Genomic DNA, 27,817 nt, shown 5'->3' with positions numbered 1-27,817 from the left:
GTGCATCGCAGATCCCTGGGGAACCCCATAAATGGTGCCAGGGGGAAACATTTACGGAGCAGCAGAATCCAAGTTTATAAAGAATTTCTGCTGAGCGTGGGCCTGCGAACCAGAGTATCGTGGTCCGATTCCCAGTCAGGGCACATGCCTGGGTTGCAGGCCAGTTCCCAGCAGGGGACACAGGAGAGGCAACCATACATTGATATTTCTCTTCCTCTCTCCTTCCCTTCCTCTCTAAAGATAAATAAATAGATAAATAAATCTAAAAAAAAGGAATTTCTGTGCTTTGATTAACAAAAAGATAATCAGTGCTACAGAAAACAGGCAAAAGATACAAACTAGAGATACTAACAAATGTGAGAGACACCCAACCTTCCTAGTAATCGGGGAGATGCAAGCAGCCAAATGTTTTAAAAATCAGACAAGTATTGACAGGGTTGAGAAGAGTGGGAACTCGTACGTACTGCTCGAATATTAGATGTTACCATTCGAACTTGACCTAGGAGAGCACATTACCCTACTACACAGCAGGACGTGAAAAGGTAACCCACAGGAAAGGCCAGTTTTGACTGTGGTTAGAGGTCAATGAGATCCACAGTGCAGGGCTCCCAACACCGGTCCAACCGGAGGAGGGGTGGGCAGAGGTGGGCACTGGGCCTTCCCCAGCAGCACAAAAGCAGAGGTGCCCGCAGGGCGGGGAGGGGTCCCTCAGTGGATGAGGCACCAGCGTGGAGTAGAAAGGTGGACCAACTTGGCTTGCACACAGTTTTGTCCCTTACCAGCTCTACTAGCAGTGGTTCCGTCAAGGGCCACCACAGAGATTCCTGTCACCTGCTTGTACATGCCCCGGGCAGCTGTGACTACAAAATTTGAGTCAGCCTCGTCTGGCTGATTTCTGGTGCTGGTACCACTGCCCAGCCCCGCCAGAGAGTATTGCCCCACAAATTCCTGGTCCAGGAAGAAATCAAAATACAAAATTTGAGGCACAGCTTCTACTGAATGCACATTGTTTTCACATCAGTTAAGCTGAAAAATTGCAAGTCAAACCACTGTAACTCGGGGACCATCTGTACCCCAAAAGTGGTTGCTTGCTGCTCTTTCCAGTTCCGAGACCTCGTGAAACAGGTCCTAAAATGGGTCCTCCAACGGAGGACTTAATGCCAAAAGGAGATTCTGCCTCCATCCTCAAGGCTTTTAGAGGAATAATCACCTGGTGCTTTTCATTTACAAATCACAGGCTCAGATGAATGGCTTCGGTGAGGAAAAGACTCTTTGGCTCTTTGAAAGGTCAGATGGTATGATTTTTAAAGGCGGCCATTCTCCTTTTCCGCAGGAAAGAATCCGGCAGGGGCCCAGGTGGTTTTCATTATTCCCAGCATGAAAGCAAGCGGGGAGATTTCCTCTTTCAGAATTCAGTCGGCGGGAGGCTGGGAGGCCGTGGTGGGGAGGGCTCTGGGCTAGGGGTTTGTCCATTTCCGTAGAGTGGACAGAGGCCAAGTTAACCAGCAGTGAGAAGAGCCCATGGGCCTTTCCCCGGGCTCTAGCGAGAGAGAGGGGCTGCCACCTCACTCCTGGCAGGGGGTTAACCACGAGAGCTGGGCAAGCCCCTCCCGCCTCCTGCCCCTCACCCAGTGTCCTCCTTGCAACCACGGCACATGGTCTTCCAGGTGTAGCTCCAGATTCACGGCACCGTCAACGGTTGAGCGGCCATCCCCAAATCTGGGGATGTTCACCAGAACAGTGCCCTTCCTGAGAGCTCTGGTCCTCTCTGGGAACTCCCTCACCCTGAGACCCTCTCCAACGACCCATGTGGTGAGTGGTCATCGTAGGGAGGTAGTTCCAGTAACTAAACGTCTTAAATGAATTACAAGACAGGTATGTTTCTACCTGATTCTAGATATGCGGAGTGTTGTGATTGTGAAGAAGAATCTATCCTGTATCTTGTTTTCATTGTTATTTATTATGGCCTCCGAAGGCATATTCACACATGCCTTACTATTTCATGCCTTGCACTCTAATTTGTGTAATTCATACATCACAGACGTTCGATAAATTGTCAAAATAGCCTGGCAGAGTGAATGTATTTTCCCTGGTATTTGATTCAGGAAGCAGAGCTCTCACTTCGGTGACGGGCCACATCCTACACAGCTCACATCGAGGTGGGGCCCACGGCAAAAGCGCGGCAATAAAAGAAAGCTCCAGGACTGTCACCAAAGAAGTAAGACCACCCCCGCCCCCACTAACAAATGTATGGATTAAACCCCCCTCCAAGACCAGCTTGGTCCATGGCGACTAATTTCGCCTTATGATACCCCCCAGCCTCAGTATGTGTGCACTGTGATACATTAGCAGGTGAAACAGCACCTCCCCCCCCATGATTGGAAATGGAAAAGCCCATATAAGGACACAGGATGGCTGTCCATGCTCAGAATTCTGAGAAATCTCCACCCCTTTCCCAGAAAGATTCTGAATGTCCCTCCCCCGCTGAATGTCCTACCCTCCCCATTAAACGAATCTCAATAAAGGAAGCCAGTTCTGCTCATGGGGGGGGGGGGCTGCTGCTCTGCTTGGGAATTAACCTTCTCTCTGCTTCCCTAACAAACTCGCTTTCATTTTAAACTCTGTGCTAGCTCACGTTCAAATTCTTTCCTGTGCAAAGTGGGACAGTGGGTCCCGTTCCTAAGGGCCACCGGACCCCCAGAACGCCCGCATCATCTCTACCATCAGCAGCACGCTTTGTACTAGTTGAGAATGGAGCTCTGATGGTTAGGAAGAAAGTCTCGTGGCCAAAGGTGGCCTCTAGGCATGAGGCAGGCCACCAAAACGTTAAAGGCCGATGGCGGATGCGTATTTGCTCCTGGGGAGGTAGGGTTTGGCACAGGTTGACTCAATTCAAATGAGCGCCAACACAGTAAGGAACCTGCAGAAAAAGACTATCATTATCCTGATGAGCTCTTATTATAGGAGAGAAAAAACATAAATAATTAAACATCAGTGCCTACCATGAAAAACCTAGAGAATGGCACAGGGGGTTGGAACAGGGAAATAACTTTCCTTGAGCAAAAAATCAGGAGGGGAGAAAGGATGTCAGTGAAGGCTTCGAAGAGGAGATACTATGTGAACTAAGTCATAAAGAATAAGCAGGAAGGAAGGCAAGGACTTGTAATATTAGAAACTCAATTCATGTAATTTGCCATATCACGGGATTACAGGAAGAAGAGCATGTGAGCATCTCATTAGATGCAGAAATGGGTTGAACAAAATCCAACAGTTTTTTTAAATCTCCTATATATAAATCCATCGACAGGAGAACAAGTACTCTGTGGTCCCTCCCTACAGTGGAAAATCACACATCAATGAAAAGCACCCAACTGCAGCTACTCACATCAATATGGATGTCAAAAATGAAACACTGATTTGAAAAAGCAGGTTACAGAAGGGCTGGGAAGAGAGTGGGATTCCATTCACGCAAAGGCCCAAACCACACAAGACTAAACGATGTATTTTAGGGACACAAATTCAGGTGGCTAAACTGTAAGGAAGCAAGGGGACTGGAAACCCAAAGCCAGCGCACGGTCTGCTCTGGGACAGGCAGGAGGGCACTGAAGTCACAGGAGCACTCCGGGGCCTGCAAAGGCGTCGGAACGGGCTAGCTGCTTGGCTGGGTGCCGGGGCACCCCGGTATCCGATTGGTTACCTTGGGCTGGGCCAGTGTGTTTCTAAATCTGCATATACGGCACATTTCATAATGAAAGCATGTGGGAGAAAGAGGCAAGCTCACTAACGTGGAGGAAATCCAGGACGGGACCGGAAGCGAGTGTGTTCTTGGTAACGACTCACTGAAGGGACTGAACAAGTGAACAGGGCGCATCCTATTCAAAGCACGAGGGTGTGAGAGGGTGTGAAGGGGCGTGGGGGTCAGGAGACTGGACAGAGCTGGGTCTGGCCTCCGTTCTGAAGCGCTTCATGGGCCGTACGAGGGTTTGGACTGTAGCCAACACCACGCCCAGGGTTGGGGGGGGGGGCGGCAGACTGGCATTTTAAAAGGGCATCGGGCAGCCCCGGGGAGCACGTGAGCCTAAAATCTTCTCCGGCCTCACCCCGAAGAAACCTCAAAAACAAACAAACAAAGAAGGGGCCATGNAGCCAACACCACGCCCAGGGTGGGGGGGGGGGCGGCAGACTGGCATTTTAAAAGGGCATCGGGCAGCCCCGGGGAGCACGTGAGCCTAAAATCTTCTCCGGCCTCACCCCGAAGAAACCTCAAAAACAAACAAACAAAGAAGGGGCCATGGCACTTTCCCTCGTGAACTCGGTTGAGAAAACCACATAAAAATGCTCTCACTACAAACGACAGGGGCAGGGAGGCCTCCGTGCAGAATTCCTGCTGAGGGATGTATGCCCAGGTCCCTGGGAGACCTGAGCCTGGGTGAGAACTTTGAAGGAGAGAACTGACCCGGTGCCTTAAGGACAAGGACATCCAAGGCCCGGAAAAGCGGTCACATCAGGTCCCAAAGCCAAGACACCGATGCTTCTGGCCGGAGCCTGCCACGCCTCCTTCCTTTCACTCAAACGGAGAAACTGTCTGGAATGTGGACTAATTTCACTGGAGGAGGAGGAGGAGCGGTAAGGACAAACAAAAATGATGAGCCCTTGTTGGGGTTGCTGCCCCAAAGAAGCGACTGTTGTAAATCCCTTCCAGCCCACTGTTCTTCAGACCAGTGACACACGCACGCCGCCCTCCCTAGTTCTTCGGGTCTCCGTTACATCAAAGTAAAATTCAGCTCTGCTTTAAAGAATTAGTAGGTACATTAGACCATTTGGCACAACTTAACTGCTGCATGAATATAACAATTTGAAAATTGTTCAATTACACACGAAATGAATTATCACCTCATTTGCACGGACAAAAGAAATCTCTGAATGCTCAATTGAGCCCGAACCAATTGCGAAACAGGTGAGAATGGACAGCTGGGTGCTCTGATGGAAGGTCTATTAATGTCCCAGACAGTTTTCAAATGAATTAAGCCTCAACTCATTTGTATGCTCCATCCCTTCAAATGCATAACTGTGTCTAAATTAAGCTATTCTTGAGTAAGCTCGTAACCCTGTGGGAGCCCAGGGGCATCTTGGGCTCCCTGCGCACTGACCCCAAACTCACCCAAAGCGCTCCCCGTTTGGCTGTTTCCTTCGGGTAGTAGCATGACTTGTGATAAGACGATTAGTCATCATTAAAGATAACAATCAGCGACAGACCAGGAGGCTTGCATTTTGCCCAGCAGTTTATCGTGATTTGCATCAGGCAGTATATCTGCGTGATTCTAGCAAAGAATGGAACGGTGGTGAGTGGCTCAGGAGGTTGAAGGACGGACTACGGGAGCCTTTGGAAAACACGGAAGAGGGAGAACGGACGAGGGATGGGAGAATGGATGAGGGATGGGAGCAGATGAGGAGGGGGCCTCAGAATCACCACCTCTGCCCCCTGGGCCGTTACTAGTCTTTCTGGCTCCATGCACCTTCCCAGAACCCTCCCTCCCACCAGTGGGCGGGCACTGGAGCCCACTGGTTCTGCGGTACCGCGCTCGTCTCCCCACTGGAGTGTATGCTCCCAGGGGTGGGGACGTCTGTCACTCTGTGTTTTCTCCCCGGTGTCTCGAGCCTGCTGTAGGGGCCCAATCAACATTTTTGAATGAAGGCGTGCATGAGGAATGAAACTGAGGAAGGAACTTATAGGCGCTCTGTTGTGCAATTCCCAAATTATTCCCTGTGTGTGTTTGGTGCCCTGCGTCAGACATGAAACAAAGTCAGCTGCTTGAGCGCCTCAGCCAGGTCTGCGGGCCGATCAGAGCACCGCGAGGAGCCCAACGAATATCGGAGTTAAAGTTGATGCATCGCTGGGGACCCGAAGCGTCAGGTGAGATGATTTGCATTGTCAAGGTGAGCCCTGAAGCTCTCTCTGGAAGAAAGCCCCCCTCTCCCCAATCTAGCACAGGCAAGTCTCATTTCAGTGTTGGAACCCATCCCTGTGGCTGGCTGAGCACCGGGAACAGCTGGTTTGTATTTCAAGGCCAAAGTATATGAAAGATGCATGTCCTTAAACACCTGAATCGAGCGCTAGCCAATGGGTGCACTTGCAGCTGAGGGTACAGCGGCGCCCGCGGCCCACCTCGGCCCGCTCCCAGGCCCCAGGCCAGCGTCACCGAGGGAAGTCCTGGGCAGCTAGCTCACTCACCGCCCCAGGAATCTGTTACTTCTCCGCCTGGACACGGACCTCGGGGCTGGATTCCCGTAAACTGAGTGTCTGCACATTAGGCCCCCACGTTCTTGTTGTCAACCCCCTGAGGCTCCCGTTTTCACGGAAGGTAACTGTCAGCCACTTGGCCCAAAGAGTCACAGGCCTTGAAAATCCAGGAACAGATCGCAAGATAAGATAGTGCCAGGTCAGTCTGGGTTGTAACATTTAGAAACCCAGTAAAACTGTTGTATTTTTGTGACTGCTTTGAAGGGGCGACTGCACACACTGTCCCCACGGTCCCTCCCCTGCTCCTGACTTAGCTGGGGTGCAGGGGTCGCGGGAGGACGGCAAGGGGACCCACGTCTCCCCGGGGTCTCAGCTCAGTGCAGCGGCTCTGTGCCATGGTGTGGCCATCTCTGTCAGAAGCCACAGATTCTTGAGCACACACACTTCTTTGGCAGCCCGGCCTGAGGGGGCGTCACACATTCCAGCTGATAGGGGGGCTCTCTTCTCTGCCACCCATGGCGTCCCCCCAGCTTCCATCATTGGCCGGCTGTCTGAGGAAGCTCCTTATCCCACCCTCTGACAGCCCCCACGTCAGTCCCACCTCCCGCCTCCCCCTCCCCTAACTCTCTGGTACGCAGCCGAGTCCCAGACACAGACGGGGCGATAGCCCCTCCCTCTTCGGACAGAGGTCTGCTGGCTCAGGAATGCCTCTGTGCACCTACTGGAAACCCCTGCTCAGGGAGGGGCGGGCGATAAGCCCGTCCCATCAGGAGCTGTGCCCGGATGCCGGGCGTGGGAAATGGTCCCCCTTCTCACGCCGGAGGCCACCCAGCAAGGTGTTGGGGGGGCTGTCCAGGGGCGCCACAGCCCAGGAGAGCCCATAGCACCCTGCTCTTTTTCCTACTCACAGGGAGGTGGGGGGCGCAGTGTGAAATGTCTCCAGGGACCTTCAGGCTCTAACAGGAGAAAGATGACGGGAATAAGGAGAGAAAAAAAGGCTTGTGAAAGAGGCTGAGCTCTGCTGAGAGCACCCGCCAGTGGTGCCCAGAATGTGAGCTGCGGCCTGCGGGCTCCCACTGAGAGCCCGTGAATGGGGGACCCAGGCCTGCTCTCCCGGCAGCCGCCTGGGCCCTGCACACGGGGGCTGAGCAAGGCCCGCCTCTCACTTTAACATTCTCGCCCGGTACTCCCGCCTGGCCCTGCTAAGTGGCGGGGGTCCTGAATGGGAGATTGCTTTTCCCGCTTTCTCTTCCCCTTGCTTTGCCGCCAAGCAGCCAACACCCAGTCACCCAGAGAAGGTGGGACTTGGAGACAGACCCCGCGTGGCCCCTGGGCCTGGGCTTCCCTGCCAACAACGCACATCTAAGTTGTGTGGGAGCCCTGCGGCCTTGTCTCGCCTCGTTTGTCGTGTCAGTGACCACCGACTGAGCCCCGCAGCCTTCCCGACACCCTGCCGGCAAGTGCATGTCCACGGGGGGGCAGCTAAGGGCTCCGTCCCCCACCCCAGGACAAGTGCCCCACCCCTCGCCTCAGTTTCTCCATCTGTAACGCGAGTGGGAGCTGAACAGTACCTAAGTCCTTAATGAAGTCAAAGCCGGTAGAGAACATGGAGCACTTCCTGCTTCTGGTAAGAGGACAACGACCATGCACTTGGTGCCGCACGCCCTTGGTGAAACAGCCCCTGTTCAGAGCTCATCCTGCACCACACGGACCAGGGAGTGATGCTGGGAGCGAATCTTCTCCTTCTCCCTCTGACCCAGCAGGCCTGTACATCGGGAATCTCACCCCCTTGGGGAGAACAAGAAACACATCCCTGCTCCTCCTCTTGCCCCAGCAGGGCTGCTAATGTGATCCTGGGCCCTGAGAGCCCAGTGCTGTCTGTCTGTCTGTCTGTCTCCCTGCAGGTCACACGCATTCCTCCCCCTGGGTCCCGGGGCTCTCTGGATAAGGGACTGCTCTGCTGACCCACGCTGCCCACTCCCGAGTCCTGGGGCCCACGTCTGCAGGGGGACAGGGGGCACCCCCATCTCCTCTGCTAGGATTAGGCAGGTAGGGGTTCCTACGTCCTAATCACTCTCTCACATTTATTTGCCAACTGGTTCAGAGTCTGGAGAGAAGATAGTTTGATGCGTAATCACAGTAATAAAGGAAGAAAACCTCTTGACAAGCCAATGAGAAGACAAGTCATCTCCCAATTTCTGCCTCATCCTCAAACCGGCGAGCCACTGAAGATAAAAAAAAAATGTACGCCGTGGCTTTGCTGACAAGAGGTGGCGAGGGGGCTGGGAGCCCGACAGCCTGCTGCAGAGGCCCAATGAGGGGCAGAAAGTGGTTCCCGAGGACGACAAGGGCATGTGCAGTGCTCGAGGGTCCAGCCTGCCACAGAGGGACCAGTGCGTGTGGCCCCAGCGGGCTCCCAGGCGGCCTCACTCCCCCCGGAATTTTCCACAATTCAACATGAAGGTACCGCTGGCCGGTGAAGCAAATGGAAGTAGGAGGGAAGAATCAGAGCAGGGAAGAAGGCTAACACCCCCCACGACGGGCATTTCTACGTCCTGAGAATGTCCTGAGCTCACTCGCTCTGCACCCGTACAGACACTAAAACATATAAAGATGAGTATTTTTTAAGGAGCGATACTAAGAGCGATCATTGCCACGGTTGCTTGGCAACCTGAGACTTTGGTTATTTTATTTCTAAACAGGGAACGCTATACACTGGAATGCGGAGTTTGTGCAAATAGTCCTAAATTGATGCTCTCCCTGTAAATCAGGAGGTAATACCGCATTAATGTGCATTTAAAGGGTGCTAACTACACCTGTGTGGTTGTGTGTCTCACATCACAGGCACACGGACGCACACGCACTCTCTCACAACAGGGTTTCTCTCTATTACATGTTGTCGTAAGTAAATCTGGGGCACTGGTATTCATTTGCATTTTCCCCACAAAATATCTGTTTGATTCCATGTTAAGCAGAAATAATACTCAGTTGGGTCCAGAGAAACAAACCTATCATCTCCTCTGTGAGCCGGGGGACTGGATGCTGTGGCTAATACCTACCACTGGCTCCTCTCTCTAGCTGCCCAGACCCTGGGTAGGTTTCCAGTGCTGAGAAAGCAGAGACGCCTCAACACCTAAATGGCTACCGGGAGAAACGCTCTCTCAGAGCGAGGACAAGAGACGTGATCCTGCAGAGATGCGGGTTCTGCAAGGGCCGTCTGCGTTTGAGACCTGCTGCCCTGGGTGCCACCCGCAGATTCAAGGGCTACTCACGCTCTGAGTTGTCAACATTCTTAAAAAAATACACCTCTACTGAAAAAATGTCATGCCTCCCGCCCTGCCCTGGTGGCTCAGTTGGTTGGAGCACCGTCCCGTACACCAAACTGTGGCAGGTTCGATCCCCAGTTGGGGCCTGTACAGGAGGCAACCGATTGATGCCTCTCTCTAACCCCTCCTCTCCTTCTCTCTCTCTCTCTCTCTCTCTCAAAATCAATAAAATATATTCTCAGGTAAGGATTAAAAAAAATGTCATTCCTCCACAAGTCACGGACTAGAGTCTGAGTTCCTGGTGCTGTTTGCCGATTGGAATGAAGTGCTGAGCTCTGACGCTGCTGTGCTCCCCAAGGTGACCTTGGTCCCTGACGCCTCACCAGGGCCTGAAGAGGGGAAGTGCTCCCGTCCCTGACCCCGAGGATCAGTGTCCTTGTCAGGTTTGGGACAGTGATCTCTGCAAGGGGTCCTGTAGTCCTGTTTTTTTTGCCGTCTAAAGCCCTTGGTGATAGGCTCCTCCTGCTTCTCCCAGGACATTTACCACAGAGAGACAGGGCCACCATGAAGCCGGTGACTGATCCGGTCTTGGCCTCAACCCCAGACCCAACCATAAAAGAGGCATCGGGCCTCACTTCTGCCATGGGGTGGGGCGCACAGCCCCAGTTCAAGTGGGCTTGGGCGACAGGCACAACATGAGACAGTCACAGAGGGATTTTCTTCCATCACCTCTTGTTAAGGGGAAGCCAAGACATTTTAAAATGCCCATTGTTTAGAAAGTACAATCGTTTGCCCCATTAAGGTAATTAATCCTCCAAATGGAGTAACACTCATAAATGGAGGTAAATGTTCCCAGGCTTGAAGTCTCGCTGTGGGTGCACTTCGCACGGGCTTGTCCCCCTCACAGGACAACATCTCCAAGGGACCAAACTCGACCTTGAGGGCACTGGGTGGTGATGCACTTGTCCCTGTTTCTGAGACGGTAGTCCCACGGACCAGCTGGGACATAAGAGCACTTTAGCCACAGCTGGTTCACACTGACAGGCCCTGCAGTGGCCCCTTTGGGGACCGACTGCTACAAGATGAGCTTTGGGGGTGAGAATCCATATTAATGCCTCCACTTAATTTTTCTTTCTTTTTTAAAAGATGTTACTCGTGTTTAGAGAAGGGGAGGGAGGGAGAAAGAAAAGGACAGAAGCATCAATGTGTGGTTGCCTCTCGCACACCACCTACTAGGGACCTGGTCTGAAACCCAGGCATGTGCCCTGATGGGGAATTGAACTGGTGACCCTTCGGTTCACAGGCCAGCACTCAATCCATTGAGTGCTTAATTTTTCCTGTCTATCAAATGGGGAGACTCCTATGACCTTACTGCCCAAGAAATGGCGAGGAACAGCAAGTGGCTATAGTGATGGAGGGAAATTTGCAAATGTGCTGTCAAAACACTCAGGACTACAGCTGATTTCCCTGGCAAGAAGTCCCCCCAAAGTCAAGAGTCATTTGCACAGCCTGTCAGCACAGGACAGAGTAGAAGGTTGGACCCCCTGGGGCTCTCCTTGCTTCCTCTCATGCTTTTCGGAAGAGTCTTGCCATCTGGGATTGATCTGGGGACTTGGGACTGGCCAGCAAGCCTGTGCGGTGGCTGAGCCTGGGAACCCCTCAGCGCCCCGGCCTGTCATCTACAAAGGCAATGTCATTTGCAGAGCCCAGACCATCCTGGCGCACCTAGGGTGCCCTGGGAGCCCCTGCGATGGCTAATGAACCCAAGCCCGCTCTCCGCCTTCCTCACATGACAAATAGTCTGGGCGAACGACGGAGAAAAACGAGGAGAAACTGTATTCCCTCTGCGCACATTCCGGTTAATTTCCCAGAAGCAAACACAAGTCCTGCGGGTTCCGAGCACGGAGTTGTCTAGGGTGACGAATGGGGAGGTGGCGGTGTTGTGTGTGTTTTGTGGAGGGTGAGGGCGGGTGACAAATGGGGAGTCTGGTTTTCAGCTCTTCTCCTGTGAGTGAGCAGGAGTAACAGGGAACCACGAGGGCAGGAAGCTCCCCCTTCTAAGGAACTCCGAGCACAGACAAGGTTTGTCACCCCTGAAAGGTGTTGAGCATGTTAACAAGATGCTGCCTAATGTGGCTTCAGAGCCCGACTGAATTGGTAAAAGAAATCGGGGCCACCCCCTGGGCCGCAGGCCCGTGCTGTGCGGAGCAGAGAGAGCTAATACATTGCGGGGCTTGACGAGGTCGGGAGTGGGTTGGCAGCCCCGGCTCAGAACGGCTGAGGCCTCTGAGGCTGCCGAGAGTGATGCGGGTTTGGTCCCGCCACCAGCCGCTGGGTGATTTGAGTAAATCTTTGCCCTGGCTTCCTGCACCTAGAAAGGGAATAGTTTCGAGCTGATTCATCGCTTTGCGGGCACCGAGTATTGAATACACACCGCGGCTGAGAATCTGAGCCACTACCACAGCTTGGGTCTTTCGAAGCTCACACGCAACGATGGACGTTCGGGACTGGGGGAGACAGGCACAAGGGCACTGGCCAGCAAGCGTTCTGAGGACATTGCTGGCTGCATGGCCAGGCCACCACGTCTCCTGGCACCAAGCAACGGGCGGCCCTGCCAGACCTTCAGGAGGGTCCTGGTGACTGGGAGGGCTCTGTGGCAGTGTCCTGCTCAGACACCACACCCGTGCCCGGGCTGTGCCTACTTCCAACAAGGAAACGCTTTGCTCATCCCTCCCTGGGAGGCAGGAGCCGAGGAAGGGAACCAACTCCCGGAACCGGGGCAGACAAACATCTGCAGAGAATTGTGGGCGGGGGTTTCACACTGTCCACCCTCCCCAGGGGCAGGTGGCCGGGTCCTTACGACTAAGCTGATGTTAAACCTGCTTAATGTAACGGAAGACCTTGAACTAGTCACGACGACCAGTCTGAATGTTTCCCTACACGTTTATAATAAAACCCAACTCTTCACCAAGAGGAAGTCACTTATCTAAAGGAAAAGTAATTTCACATGCGTACATATGCAATGCATTCGTTCAACAGCTATTTTTTGAAATCGTAAAAGCATGCCACTCTACAGAAACAGTATGAGAGAGAAATAAGTAAAATACTCAATCTGTGACCTCATAGGGTGGTATTTTGAATTTTACCCAAATCATTATCTTTTGAGTCACCACACTAAGAGACGTGTTTCTGTTTCCACGGAAGGGAAACCAGCTGGGGTCAGTAACCCTTTACGTTTTCCCTAAGGTCTGCAGCCCTGACAGTGCCAATCTAGGCCTTGCTTTTTCCTCCCTCTCCCCCCACTTTCCTTCCTCCCTCCCTTCCTTTCTTTGTTCCTTTCCTTCTTCCCTTCTTATAATTAGAAATTGAGCTAATTCAACTGCAGAAATAATACTGGATGAAACTTTATAAACCTTCAACTTGAATATTTTTCTCACAGAAAAGGCCTGGGGAAACCCTTCCTGGATTTATCCAAATAGGATTCCAAATTTCAAGCATTGAGACAGCCAGGATTATAACTGCCATCTATACTCCTAATGCCAGTCCCGCCCTGGTCCCCCCAGCGGAGAAGAAAATCGGTCAACGCAGAGGAAAAGCAGAACGCAAGGACTTGTCCCGAATCTCCACCGCCGTAGAAGAAACAGCCTGACTTACCTTTTCTGTCCTACGCAACAGTAACTCATATTTTTAGGATTTTATAGATTACAAAAAATGATTCCAATTATATTTGCTTAATCCTCGTAGCTACTCCGTAAGGCAGCCGTTGTTTCCGTTTAAATAGATGAGGCTACGCACCGCTCACTTATTCTGATTACAGTGCTCTACGTTCTACAGACAACTTCCCCACACGTCGCATCATTCCGAGCCTTGCAGCCCTGTAACGCTGACGAGACACATGGTTACAGCCCTCAGTGTGTGATGAGTGAGGCTTCCGAGACAGGAGAATCCCGATGGGGGGAAACATTGGCACGGCATGGGGCGTGGTAGCTCCCTAAGCTTTACAAGCTTTCCTCTTAAAAGTAGAATTTTAAATGTTTTTAACATTCTCATTCAAGGACATGTTCATTGATTTTTAGAGAGACGGGGAGAGAGAGAAACACTGATGTGAAAGAAACACAGCAATTGGTTGCCTTTCATACACACTTCGACCAGCGATCAGACCCGCAACCTAGGCGTGTACCCTGACCGGGAACTGAACTGGTGACTTTCAGTATACACAACAACACTTTAACCAGCTAAGCCACTCTGGCCGGGGCTCCTGAGCAATATTTTTAGATAAAATACAGAATTCCCATAAATCTCACTCACACAATATTTACTGTTTACCTGAAGTTTAAACTGAACATGACACCCTGTCATTTCCATGGTTAAATCTCCCTAACCCTAAGGGATGGGTGAGCCAACCTTCTGCCCCGTTCTCATCACTCAGAAAGAGACGCATCTGCACCACAGGTGCAACAGCCCACCAGTGGCAGCTGTGGCTGGAGACCCCACCTGAGGTGACGTCCCATTTCCTCTCACTTGAACCCCCCTGAGCTCTGGGGTAGATTCCAGTATTTCCACAGCTTTTGAACCCGGAAGACCACGCACCACACGCTGAGAGTGAGGGCCCGTTTCTGGCACTGAACCGCCCATGTGGTCCAGACCGACCCTCGGCATCATCGCTGTTCCCAGAGGGCGCGGAACCTGGAGCCCCGCGCCCAGCCCTGGCACCAGCCCTCGGCCACCCCACTCTCCGTGGAGGAAGGTCAGTCACTTACTTGTAGGGGACGTGCTTGCTGCCGTTGACGAGGGCCAGGATGACGTTGCCCAGGGCGGACAGCGAGAGGCACAGCCCGGGGCCGCCTTCCCGGTTCTTGCTCAGGGCTTTCACACAACTGCCAAGGTCAATGAGGTGTAGGCGGCTGCGGCCTCCGGACACTGCCACAGGGGAGGAGACAAGCACAGAGAGGAGGGGTTAGTGTCTGGCAAACACACATCTGTTTATCATGTAGCTCCTTGGGAAATCTGAGGGGGGGGGGAGGAAAAGAGAAACTAAAAGGGAAAAATTCATGATCTAGCAGAGAACCCCAACAAAAGCATGCCGGAGTCACACATACCACAGTTCTCTTAAATTCTGTCTGGCGCACGTCGCTGCCCTTTCATACCCACTGATTCACCCTATAAACAAACGAACAATCCCTGCAGGTTGAACTGGATGAGGCTCCAGCGAAGGTACCTGCTTAATAAAAGGAGAACAAGGCGTGTGCCTGCATGTCCCTCGGGGAGCAGAATTCTGCAACGGATCGAGTCAAAACCTGAAGGGCCCGTGAGTGAGCGTCTGCTTGGGCCACTCGTCACCCAGACCCTGGCCCGCAGCTCGGGGACCGGGCGGGCAGCCCAGGGCGAGATCGGGGTGAAGCACGACCAGGCGCAGAGGAAGGAAAAGCCCCGAGTATTTGCTGGGTGCTGGCCACGCACAGGGGCCACCCAAATGTCAGTCTCGCCCGCTTCCCACACTCAAACCATAAGCTGGATGCTCTTGCCCTGGAGTTACGGATGAGAAAATAGAGGTTTGGGGAAGTTAAGGCGTTGGCCCAAGAGCACGTCGGCTTCGGGCCTAATGAAGGGACAGGTCGTCTTCTGGGAACCAACCGAAGCAGCAACAGCACAAACATCCATCAGCCTGCGATGGACAGGCAAACAAGGACTACCCACCTAGGCTACGGACTATTGCTCCGAAATGCACAGAAATGAACTGCTGCTACGCACTGCAGAGTGGCCGAACCTCCACGTAATTATGCTAAGTGGAGAAACCGCACACAAGAAGAGCGGACTAGGTGATTCGATCCCATTCGTGTGGGACCGTGGTAAATGCGCACTGATGTACAGGACGGAGGCCATTCAGCACTTGCCCAGGGGCCGGACAAGAAAAGGGGGGGAGGTTGGAGGGGTGATTTCAAAGGGCCCACAGAGCATGTGGGGTGATGGCTCAGGTCACTACCTTGATTGTGGTGATTAGTTCCTGGGTGTGCATATATAAAGAAATTTAGCCAATTCTACGCCTTCAATATGTGAAGATGATCTTATCTCCTGTAGAGCTCATTACATCTGTTTTTAATAAGAGGTCCACACCCACACCCACGCCCACACCCACGCCCACACCAGCAGTGGGAGAGCCAGGTTCAGACCTTCAGGGCTTGTGCTCTCCACCCCACACCATGCGACCCCAGTCAGCTCCTGAGGCATCGGGAGTATGAGGTGGTCTTTTTGTCCCAGGGCCTCTCCCCCAGGGTAGCGTGGCGCTGGGCCCGGCTCCTAGATTGTCCTCCTGTTGCTCCCCAGGCAGTAGCTCCCTTCTGCTCCCAGGCCTCCGGGTCCCTGCCTTTCCAGGAGGCCCAGCTCACAGCACCCTGCGTGGCCCCGCTTCCCCTGTTCTGCACGGCAGGAACCCAGCGACGGAAGACACTGAAGCTTCCCTAAGCCACTGTGGATGCCTGGTCATTTGGCACAAGGCGGGAGAGCGGTGGGTGGAGAAGGCTGACGCAGGGGCGGGGCGGGGCGTGGGTGTCTGGGCCCCTGGATGCGCAGGGGGCATGCAGGCGGTGTCTGGGCAGTCACACGTACCTGCAGGCAGGGCCACGGGGCAGCGCTGACTTGGGAGCACCGGGGTTCACGCTGTGGGATGAGAGCATCCGGGAACCACTGTCCTAACCCCGACCTCGTCTCTGCCCCGGCACAGCCTCCTTTCCACCACTAACTCCAGGACTGAAGGGTGGGGAGCACTTCCAGCAAGCACAGCGTCCCCACTCAGGCTCTCTGGTTACTCGGGCAGCTCTACAGCAAAGGACTCTTCACTCTCGGGACGGGACATTCTGTTTACCTTCCACCATCCGCGGTGGGAAATCCTCAAAAGGGAGGATGCAAGATGCTACTTCCCTTTTGTCCCATTTTTCTATCAGGCAAGATCTGGTCGTGGTAGCACGCGAGAGAAATAGTTATTTTTAAAGCAAAATATCATCTCTTTTGCAACCTAATTATACAGACAGGAGGCGCTCAGATATTCCACATGCACCACAGATTAAAGGGCAAAGACAGGCCAATTAGGACTTTCCGACCGTGTGATGTAATGGAATAAAACGCATCACGTAATGCGCACATAGTAAAACAGAATACAGAGAACAAAGGCACAGTTTGGCTGTGCTGAAGAATAATATATAAAATACCTATAATTACACCTGCATGACTCAAAATGAGAGTCTCATTTAGACAATGGGAACGCGACTCCGCTCTATACCCACTGGCGTTTTGGCTGTCACAGAATTCTGAGTTCCACATGCGGCATTTAATCAGGAAGGGTGCAAGGTGAGCGCGCAAGGCCATGTGCTAGCTATTACTGGGAATTTATGTCACTGGAGGTGGCTGGAGAGGAAGCAGTGCTGTAATCAATGAACCAGATAGGTGCTAATTAACAGCAGTTAAGAAGCGGGCTCCTTATCGACTTTTCAGGTTTCTGAAGTCACAGCTGCAGGGTTACAGGGACATAACTCAGTCTGCCTTGAGTCTTCCTGTATTTACGTTCTGATATAAACGTTTTAAGTCTAGACTCTGCCCACACCAAATCACATCGTTTTACTCTGCCCCCAGGAAGCCACATACCAATTCTGCCCCACTCCTGAGCTATCGGCCCAGGCGTTCTCTGAGTGAGTACCTGGTGGGGCCAGGAAACGCTGAATTCTCCTGACATCGCTCAGTTCCTATGATAATCCTGTAATGTGAGAATCAGCTCCACTTTACAGAGAGGATGAGGTTCCCAGATGTGAACTAAATTGCCTGAGATCTCGTAGAAGGTGAGTACCGCTGGACGCCACATGAAAGCCCAGAGCTATGTACAACGTAGCTGTATGTAGTGGTTCCCCCAACTATGCCGCCCATTGGATTCGCCTTGGAATCTTCATAAATAATGGAGACGCCCACACCCACGCTTTCTGATTTGACCCAAGTGCAGTGTGACAGGGGCCCTGGGAGTCACCGAAACGCTAAGTGCTTGGTCCCCTGGCCAGGTTGACCAATGCTCTCCACGGTGACCCTGGCGTGCTGGCGGCCAGTGCTGGCGGTGGCCAGTGCCGCCTGTCCCCAAGTGAGTCCGTGCACTTTTGTCCCCCACAATGAGGTATAGATAGCAGCGGGGTTTCTCCCTAAATCGAGTTGTGCCTCTTCTACTTGGGATTGTAGGTAAAAACATAATCGAACACTATGCTCACCACTAGCATGGGACAGTGGAAAGACAGCTCACGTTTCCAAAGCAAATGCAATGCTTTGGGAAAGATGTGATAAAAATGAGTTATTTTTCCTTTAGAAAAAGATGCTAAAAATAGGTGTGAATGAGAAATTACAGAGTGGAAACAATTTTAAGAATCTAGAAAAAGTCTACACCCAGTTGGCTATACAAGTGTATTTTAAGTTCCTGAATCGGTTAGAAGAAATTTAAAGCAAAAACCAGATTTTAATACAAATGTGGTTTCTGGAAGTCAAAACCTTGACGTGAAAAATCATCTCAGAGAGAAAATCACGTGCTGTATGAGAAAACTGATGATGAAATACACACTCGTATCAGTTGAAATCACACGCTTATGACATGCATGTATTATTTTACAGGATTTCCCTTTTCTTTACTAATTTTCTCAGTTAACTGACCGTCTTCTACTGTGTTGCAGAAAAGGGCGTCTCTGAACTCCCCATCTGCTCCTAAGAAAGAAGACTGGACGGTCCCTCCCTTTCTGAAACAGCTGAACTAGATGCACCAGAAACTCATTCATGGCTTAGAGTCCAGCACACGTTCCTTCTGATTCAGCAGAAGGACTGGGCACTGACTCACAAGTGGGCCTACGGAGGACAGACGGAGGGACACTGCCCTCGGGGAACGTGTAGCCTAACGAGACCGCGACAAGCCCACAAATGACGGAAACACAAGGTGAGATGAGGCAATGGCTTGCCATCCCTCCTGTTGCAGGACCTAGAGGGGAAAGATGGGGGAGGCGGTTCACACAGAAAAGTGAGGTGGAGACAGAGTTTTCACTGCTAATGTCATTAGCAATGTGACATTAACCACCTCCCTCCCTTCCAAAAGGAAGTGGCCCTGACCTTGGTGGTAGGAGAGATTGAAAACAAAAGTAGGAAAAGACGATGGGTGGGGTTCCAGTTTTCGAGGTCTCCAAAGAGGCGAAGGGTCAGGACGATAAGGAAGTCAACGGGGTGGGAGGAAGCAGACCTACAGGACGGTGGGGGTGGGGGCGCTGAGGCACAGGGACGAGGTCCCGAGGCTAAGGGGAGAGCAGCTGAGGTGACACACCCGACGAGTTCCTTCTCCCCTGTAAAGGGGAGGCTGGTTACCTGCTGAGAGTGGTACGGGCGGACAGGAAGCTTGAGAACTGCTGTTCTGATGGGGGGGGGGGGGCGGGCAGACCAGGTGGGGCTACTGCGGGGGTTCTGGGCTACGCTGAACTTCAAAATTACACTATGGAAGTCTAAAAATATAACACTGTCATTGCATTGTCGGCCAAGGGGGAGACGACAGCCCTGTAGCAAGCCCCCTAGTGTGGGAGCCCTTACTGCACAAGGCTGTGCAGTGGCAGGCACAGAGGCCTGGCTACGCCTCCCTTGGCTAGACCTCGTCCCACACCCACCGCCCAAATCGTGGGGTTCTAGAGTCCTACGGACCACACTGCCCTGCACAGGGCATGAGCTGAGTCACGCTGTCCCGAGACACACAAAGAGCAGATGGTTGTGGACAGAAATCTGAGCTTAAGGAAATCACCTGATCAGACTTGTCATAGGCACTAGTCCACGGTCACAGCCAGCCCAGCCCACACCTGGCCCGTAAGCGTCCCCCAGAGGCAATAGAGTGAGTGAATGAATCAGAGATACAGTGTCGTTCTTGACCCTGGACAACAGTCTGCCGCATGCTTCAATAACTCTTCCAAGTGATGCTTTTAAAAACCATCTTTATCAAGGACTTGAAACTTCTACATCGTGAACAGACCACCCGAAGCCCCACTGGTCTCGTCTTGCTCTGACTCCCAGAGCGGCTCCTGCTCAGAAGGACTTTGGGGTCCCTTTGCCAACGCTGGCATTCCCGAGGGGTTCCTCAGCCTTGACAGATGTCTCTGAGCAACGAAGGAACTTCCCTGTCAGGTGAAGAACTGGACCCACTAATGCCCCCCAAACTTTGTAAACTGGGGAAGTATTTTAAGCTTAACCTACTGCTACCTGCAAAACCACGATGCATCAACACAGAATTTTCTTCTCTATCGTGACTGGACATGTTTCATACGGTTTTGTCTGTCTGCCTCGGTGTGGCTGTGTGTGTGTGTAAAATGCACACATGTGCATACGTTTCAGGTGCACGCACACACGGGTGTCGGTTACTGCCCCAGAGGCCTCTCTGCATCCATCATCTGCGCTTCTAATGGCCAGTTAACGGCACCACTCTGCTCTCTGCTCCCCCCACAGGGCGGCTAATTAATAAACTTTCCCTTAATTGAGCTCTGGCTGCCAAGTCCACAGGGGTCATTCCTTACATATAAGTAAACAAAATTTCCATTTTAAACAACACTCCTAATCCCCTCATTACATTTTAAACAGATATGAGTGCACAGAAATCAAGCCGGCTGTGGGCTGGGAGGCCATGTGTCTCCTGGCCTGATCCCCTCCCCCGCCAAGGAGCCAGGCCCAGCGGCAGGCAGGCGACATCTCCAGGACCCGGGGGGTGGGGGCGGGGGCGGGGTGGGGAGGGGGCCCTGCCCCTCGCATCTGCCCGGCCTCCCGCCCTTCTTCTTCCTCGTTGGTAGACGCATTAGAAAGCACCCAAAGAAGTTTCGGAAATGTCATCTACAGTAGCTGCCTTTGTCTTTAACCTAAATTCATTATTCAAAGGCACTCCGCTTCCGCAGTTTATAAATAGGAAGAAGATGAATTTGAAGTTAAATATTTAATAAGCGCCCAGGGTCGGTTAAGTACCGACATGGGGTGCACTGCCTGCACTGTGGTGGAGGCCGAGTTTCAAGCTCTTACATTCACAGCAATTTCATGACCTGCTTCTTGTTTTCGGGAATCCACCCCTTGTCAGGTTCCAAACGGAGCGCAGAAGTACAGAGCAGTGGGAAATCAGAACCGGAGCTGTTTTCAGCGTGGTTCGCCACCTCCCGGGGGAGGTTACCTCCCCTCCTGAGTTTTCCACTTGCCGCCATTTGGAAGCCCTTTGGCTCCAGGGTCAAGTCTTTTGTGAGTCACCCTTTGCCAAAAGTACAAGAATTCCCTGCAGGCTGTGATTATTATTATTATTACTATTATTGACAGCTGAAAAGAATAAAGGAAACATTTTTCGCACTCCCACGTTCACCCAGGGAAAACACGGCCCAGGGGGAAAACACAGTTGAGGACAGGAGTTAAAGTCGGCCCTTAGCCTGCCAGGAGAAATGCGGATGAAACTCTGTCCCTCATCTCAAAGGCCCGGACCCTCTCACCCCACCCTAATCCCTCACTGCCTCCTTCATGAAAGTCATTCTAAGTGACTTTCTAAGTCACCCCATCCACATTGTGAGCCCTTCCTGGAGAATCAATCTTCCCCAAAAGATCCCCATTCAAAATACTTCCCTCAGCCTGTCAGCCCCTTCCCACCATTGCAGGTTGCACGGAGACTGACCTGCTGGTCCATGTCCCCGAGTGCCCAGGGCACGTAAGTGAGGGCCAGCGCGGGTGGCCCGGCTGTCCCGGTCAGAGCCACGAAGGCTCGCTCCAGGGAGTGGGACTCCAGCCCAGGTGAGATTTCAGTCCTGAAGATGGGGGTGCGGAGCCACCCTTGGGCCCAGGCAAAACCAAATGAGGAGGAGCACACAAAATAAGTGAACAGCGAGTACACACGACCACACGCATGACTCTCAGATGTGTCATGCTGAATGAAAGATCCAGGCATACAAGGCCCCGTACAGACCACATGAGTCTGTTCATATGACATTCTGGATTAAGGCAAAACTACCAGGACAAAAATCAGACCAATGGTTGTCAGGGGTGGGGAAGGGGACTGACTACAGGGGACCAGAGGGAACTTTCCACGCCGTGGCTTTGTTCTCTGTCCTGATAGTGGTGGATACACAACTGTGTAGATTCCACAAAACTTATCCAATAGCATATAAAAAGGGTACGTTTCACTGCATGTAAATTATGCCTCATTAAATCTGAATTAAAGCAACAACCACAGAGCAGCAACCGTGGCAGAAGCCTGGGTCAACAGAGGCGCTGAGGTGGGGGAGAAGAAGAACTTCCACGTGGTGGCAACAGACACCCCCAAGAGCTATCTCCAGGACACTTTCATGACTTGGAAGAAGCTGGGGAGCCCACCCCCAGGTTCCAGAGAGATGTCTTAATTCCAGGCTCCACCTCCAATCAGGTCAGGAGACTGCCTCTGTGTTAGGCAGCTTTGTGATTTCCAGCCACCAAAGTTAGTCTCCTCACTCAGGGTTTTTTTTGTGTTTGATTTTGTTGTTTTTGTTTTTTTGTTTTTTTTGTATGGGCTTTCTTGAGACAACTGTTCAGAAAGCACTGGGGTCCAGCTGCCTGTGTTTTAAAAGCCCTTACAGAGATGGACACTGAGCAATGGTGGAAGCTGCCACCAGGCCAGCCCAGTCTGTGAGGTTGGAGAAAGCCCAGTGAAGTCAACGGACCACTCTGCCCACAGTCCAAGACCCCAGCTGAGACACTAGGCTGAGGGCTGGCACTCAAGTGCTCAGCATGGACAGACACTGCTTGCCAGTCAAAGCCTGGAGCTCAGATCCGGGTCAGTGAGGTCCAACACAGCCACGAGGGGCCTGTGTGACCCAGAGCCAGGCTCCGGCAGTGTGGCCATCACGAGGCCTGGGGCTGGCTGATTATAGAGAGATGTCACTAACAGCCACTTCCTGAGTGGGGGAGGGAGCCAGAGTCTGGCTAGTTACTCAAATGTCTGATCTACAGACAACTTAAAAAGCACGAGTTGGTTTCTTTCGGGTCCATACCGTAGACTCAATCAAGCTAATGATGAATAACAACACTGCCAGGGCAATGTTATTATTGTTATATTAATAATTATTATTAACAATTATTCCTGCAGCTTGCTTTGGTGGGAAAAGGCTGGTATCTGATAATATGAGACTTTAAGGTTTGTGAACCAAAAGATACCATTAAACAGCTGTTTGCTTTTTTTTTTTAAATCCTCACTCGAGGACATGCTTATCGATTTTTTAGAGAAGGGAAGGGAGAAGGAAGAGAGGGAGAGAAATATCAGTGTGAGGGAGAAACACTGAACCTGCAACCTAGGTATATGCCCTGACCGGGAACCGAACCCACAACTTTTCAGTTTTGTAAGACGATGCTTCACCTCGTTGAGCCACACTGGCTGGGACTCTTTTGCTCTTTTTAAACTCTGTTCTCTCACATCCTCACGGCAATGACATTCAGAAATGATCTTTCCCAAAGCAAACCCTCTGCCCTCAGACAATTCCAGAGTAAACTCCAGCCCAGACTCCACAGCGCTCTGGAGTCACAAGTCAGCGGGACTCGAGGCTGGGGAGGAGGGCCGGCGACTTACTTCCCCCCTTCCCGCTCTTCTCCATCCGGTACTGGTAGATGTGCAGCGTGAAGAGCATGTGAGAGTTGCGGTGGTCGTCCTCGTCGCAGTCCTGCTGGCCGCCCCGGCGCGAGGCGATGGCGGCGTCCAGGAAGAAGGCGGCCTTCTCCGCGGTGGGCGCCCGCAGCTCGCTCTGGTTCTGCAGCTGGAAGACACAAGCCCGAGCTGAAGCTGCAGCTGGAGGAGGGTCACCTGTCCGCGCCCCGCACCTGACTGTCTGTTCCGCGTGGCGCAGCTCCCCGCCTCGCCAAGGCAGGAAGTCCCTCTAGAACGCGGTCCTATACTCACGCGCAATGCTCAGCCGAATTCATTCCTGTCTGAAGATTCATGTGGAGCCCATGATTGGAGGACACACATTTTTACTCATTTGTGATTTAGGTAGAGTCTCTAAATAGCAGGTATGAAAAAGCAAGTGGACATATGTGAACGGGAACAGAGGACAGCTCACCGAAGTGCGGGCAGTCTAAGAGAACGTTGGGGACAGGACTGCTCCTACATTTCAGAGATTAGAGGGCTGGACACAGGCCACACAGTGTGATTTTCATCGACAGCATGGGTGTCCCAGAGAAGTGAGAGCTTGGTCAGCTATAGCGCAACTCTCATTTTGTTCCCCAGCTACTTAATTAAAGCCAATTCTAGGCCACAGTGACGGGCGCAGTGATGAGAAGTGTCAAAGACATAGGAAAACACCCAGATACTTGGACGCCTCCTCTGTGTCATTTAGCAGAGACCTAGTTCTACCTTCATGACTAAATCCACGTGTGCGGCACACTCATTAATGACTGAAGAGAGCATTGTGGGCAAGGTACCGAAACCCTGGAGACCCCCTGGCCATCACCATGAGCCCCAATCAGAATGCATCCCGCCAGCTCCCCCTCCCTGGGGGCAGAAAGGAAGCTCATTCTGTCTGACGCATCCGGAGAAGTGGTCTGCAGCGTAGGTTTCAGGGTCCGTACCGGTCCCGAACGTTCTCTACTCTGACGTTACCTGGGCCTACGATTCTGAACTGTGAGAGACGGCATCTGGGATCTGAGACCATGAAAACCCTCGAATTTCGAAGGGAGATGCTGTCGTGTTCCTGGTTTTGTACTCAGAACGGCCGAAAAGTCGAGCAGAGAATTTCCACGATTTTCCAATAAGAAGAGTTAAAGTTGGTTAGCATGTTGGTCTCTTCCCCTTTTTTTGCCTTCAGTTAAGCTGAACTTTCACCTACATGGAACTTCATTAATGGAGAAGTGGATGGACGCTACCACACATCTGAGGGTCTGGGTATTCTTGGGGCAGGAGCCGTGGGTAGGGGATGCTGCTTTCCATCACAGGTGCCACGAAGACACCTCTGAGCACGTCCCATGCTTCAGAGCAGTGGTTCCCAGAGGGTGGTCCCTGGGCCACCAGCAGCGTCACCAGGTGGGAACGTGCTACAGAAGCCCGTTTTGCAGCTCTGTCCGAGGGCCACTGAGCGAGAACTTCTACAGGGAAGCCCGGCGATCAGTGCTTTAACAAGTCCTCCCAGTGACTCTGACCACGACTGAAGTGTGAGAACCAGCGGATTACCTAGGTTCCCCATCCAAATGGAATCTGGTGCAGCCATTAAAACCAAGCAGCCAATTTCAGTCAGACGTGGTACCCATCCTTCGGGAGTTACCAAGAGCTAACCGGGCAATCACAAGGTAACTGCTGTGAGTGGTCTAGTCAACTCAGGAGAGACATCTAAGAGGGCTTCTGGGAAGAAGAGACATCTCGCTGTGACCTGAAGGATAAGGAGTTAGCCAGATGAAGAACCAGAACGGAGGAGTATTCCATGCACAAGGAACAGAATGTGCAAAGGCCCAGAGGTAAGGAGCGTGGCTGGGGCCTTAGAGCTTTGCTACTGAGAGTTTGCTAGAAATAAATGCGAGATCAAGGGCACAAGCCCAGACCTGCAGAGCTAGAATCTTCATTTTGACAAGTTCCCCAGTGATTCACAGGCACACTGAAGTCTGAGGGCACTGCTATCTTAGGGGACTTATGTGTAATTTAACAGGAGTGTGGTAAGGAGGGGAGTGGCCAGAGATGATGCTGGAAAGACAGTCAAGTACACACAGGGCCGTGGAAGCCATGGTCTGGAGGGTTCAAAATGGCCATGGAAGGGGCTGAGCGGGGGTGGGGGGGGCACGCGGTCAGGTGTGAGAAGATGGGGGAGCGTCACCAGTGCAAACAATCCCACCTGGGAGTGAGGCAGGTACAGACCGAACCTTCCATCTAAGAAAGGAGGCACTGGATGAAACTGGGAAAGAACGCCTGCTGCTAGAGATGGGAAGAATCGGTTATTTTGGACGTGAAGCACCTGCTCCAGGCCATGCCAACCTGGAGGGGCAAACAGCGAGAGAGAGATGGTGGAAGCAGGCGTGACGCCCTGAAAAGGGGCATTGGAGCCTCTCTTGGCTTCCACAGCTCTAGCAATTATATCATGGCACTAATTAGAAAGTGGTTATTAGTTTTTTCTGCAGCACTCCTAATCCGGCTGCAAACCGGTGCCAGGAATACAGTTTATAGAGCCATAAACAGCCCCGGTAACGGCCATGGCTATTCGTGCAGAGCAGTAAATATTTCGGTTTGCTGTTAAACAAAAGAAAGAGTGTACTCCCCCCTCCCCCCTGAAAGGGGCGTAAAGATAGTAAATTCAATTTCCTCCAACTGCTGCAACAATTGTGATTCCTGCTCATTGTCAGTTAGGTTCAAGGTACAAATATTTAGGTTGGGCGAGCAGATGGCCCCGCAGCTGGCGGCCGTGAAGTTCCAGTCCACTTTAACGTAAACACCCGTGGGCCTCCCGGGGGACATGTCAGTCCGTCGCTGGCTGAGCGCCCCAGCCTCAGAGGCCGGGGGGAGCCACCTCGGCGCCGCCCAAGCCCCCGGCCGGAGCAGTCACCTGCGTGCCACAGATGGGGTCCTCGCACAGGAACACGCCGGGGGACTGGCCGTCCTGCAGGCTGCCCGTGGCCACCTCGGAGAGCAGGTCCCGCAGGTTCTCTTCTTTGCCCCACACCTCCACGGCCGAGATCCGGACCGAGAACCGGGCTCCGGTCTTTTCCTTCCGCTCGTTGATCAGCTTGAAGAGCCAGGAGATGGCGCAGGGGATGATGCCCAGGTTCTGCATGGAGTCGTCCTTCCCGATCATGGTGTAGGACTTTCCTGGGGGGCCGGGAACAAGGGCAGAGAGAGCGGCGGTCTGAGCGTCCGCGGGTCATTCCGCAGTCTCAGCAATAGATGCCAAGGATGATGCAGGGGAGAGGCAGGCAGGTGTGGGGGAGGGGAGAGAGGCAATGAAAAGGCGGGCGAAATGGCCTGTGGCGATAATGAAAAGACCTTTCCTAGTGCTTCTCATTAAATGCCTACAACAAAGACCACCACGGCCCTGGCAAGCGACAGGATCAAATCGCCATGAACCTCCAGGAGGACCCCAAATACCAGAAGCTACCCGTTTCTGCCCAGTTTTACACAGAGTGGGAAGGCGGGGACCGCTTGTCACTGTCATCACCCGACGGATTACAACCACTTTATATCCTTTCTCAAGGTAAATGCTGTGTATATTTTTACAGCATGAGCCAAGTGCACCGAAATCTGGGTCACTGCTTTGGTCAGAGATGAAGGAGGGAAGGAAGGGGCGGGAAGGCCGAGCGGCCGTGGGGTACAAAGGGCTTTGTGTCCTGGCCTGGCCCTGGTCCCCATTGTCTCTGTTGGTGGCTCAGCCAAGGGACAGTGTCTGGAGCTCCCCCAAGTTGCTAACCTGTCCAGCATGTAAGGGAAGACCCGGTGAGCAGATGGCCACAGGGCAGGAGGAAGGCGCTGTGGGGGGCGAGGGGGTGGTGAGCTGCCTGCCCCTGACCCGACACCTAGCACCCAGCACGGGGACATCTGGACGGCTGGGTGTTGGGAAGCAAGGACAGCGGGCAGACCCTCCCTGGACGGGCCCACTCACCGTCTGGGCTCTGTATGGAGCCTCTCCTCCGACCTTTAGTTTGGCTGCATCACCAACCTAAATCCTCCTGTATTTGGGGAGGTGGGCATGGGGGGGCTCTCTGCTTCCCAACAGCCCCTGTACAGAAAATGTACATGTTCCTGCTGCCTTTCTGGGCGTGACCCTGACCGGGATCAGATGGGAACAACCGGGCTGAATGCCTCTGTTCATCTTTTGAACTTGAAGGCCTTCCCAGATGACCGGGCACCCACTGCAAATGGGAATCTACAGTTCGAAAGCAGAAATGACCCTTCGTGGTTATCTGGTTCAGCACCTAAGGGGGACGGCCCTCCCTTCCCCTGAGGACCCTGGGACCACACAGAAGAATGGAGGGGGACCGGGAACCCAGCACGCAAGGACGAAGACGCATGACTCTCACTGACCCAGCTTGGCGTGGCCGAAACAGAACACGCAGCCGTCCGCCCCGTTGACCACGGACTGGATCACCTCCGCCACGGTCCCGGCGCACACCTCCGCCTGGCAGACACAAGGGGAGACACGCGGTGAGTGGGCCGTCAGTAGTGGAGCAGCGAGCCTGCTTCCCTGGGGTGTGGAGCCATGGCATTCCCAGACGCGCCGGCTTCTAACTCAGTCCTCTGACACTCCGTCCCCTCCAGCACCGCCCGCCCTGTGCCAGCCTGAGCGTTTCACACGGTAGCTGCACACCT

At 52.9% G+C, this 27,817-nt stretch overlaps 1 protein-coding gene across 1 annotated transcript in view; it reads right to left on the bottom strand.

The window, feature by feature from the left end:
- KIF26B (kinesin family member 26B) overlaps window positions 1–27,817 on the bottom strand; it is a 373,684-nt gene that overhangs the window by 30,817 nt on the left and 315,050 nt on the right. The window contains exons 7-10 of the mRNA XM_037069373.1: window positions 27,533–27,626; window positions 26,061–26,323; window positions 23,111–23,294; window positions 14,268–14,427 (exon numbers count right to left, since the gene is read on the bottom strand). Of these exons, the coding sequence (XP_036925268.1) occupies window positions 14,268–14,427; window positions 23,111–23,294; window positions 26,061–26,323; window positions 27,533–27,626 (701 nt within the window). The remainder of the gene's footprint in view (window positions 1–14,267; window positions 14,428–23,110; window positions 23,295–26,060; window positions 26,324–27,532; window positions 27,627–27,817) is intronic.

This window comes from Sturnira hondurensis, unplaced genomic scaffold (genome assembly GCF_014824575.4).
Source record: "Sturnira hondurensis isolate 20B ecotype Veracruz unplaced genomic scaffold, ASM1482457v3 Scaffold0018525, whole genome shotgun sequence".
NCBI lineage: Eukaryota > Metazoa > Chordata > Mammalia > Chiroptera > Phyllostomidae > Sturnira > Sturnira hondurensis.
Note: the sequence above shows the minus strand (reverse complement) of the source record. Positions and strands in the feature narration are given on the sequence as shown.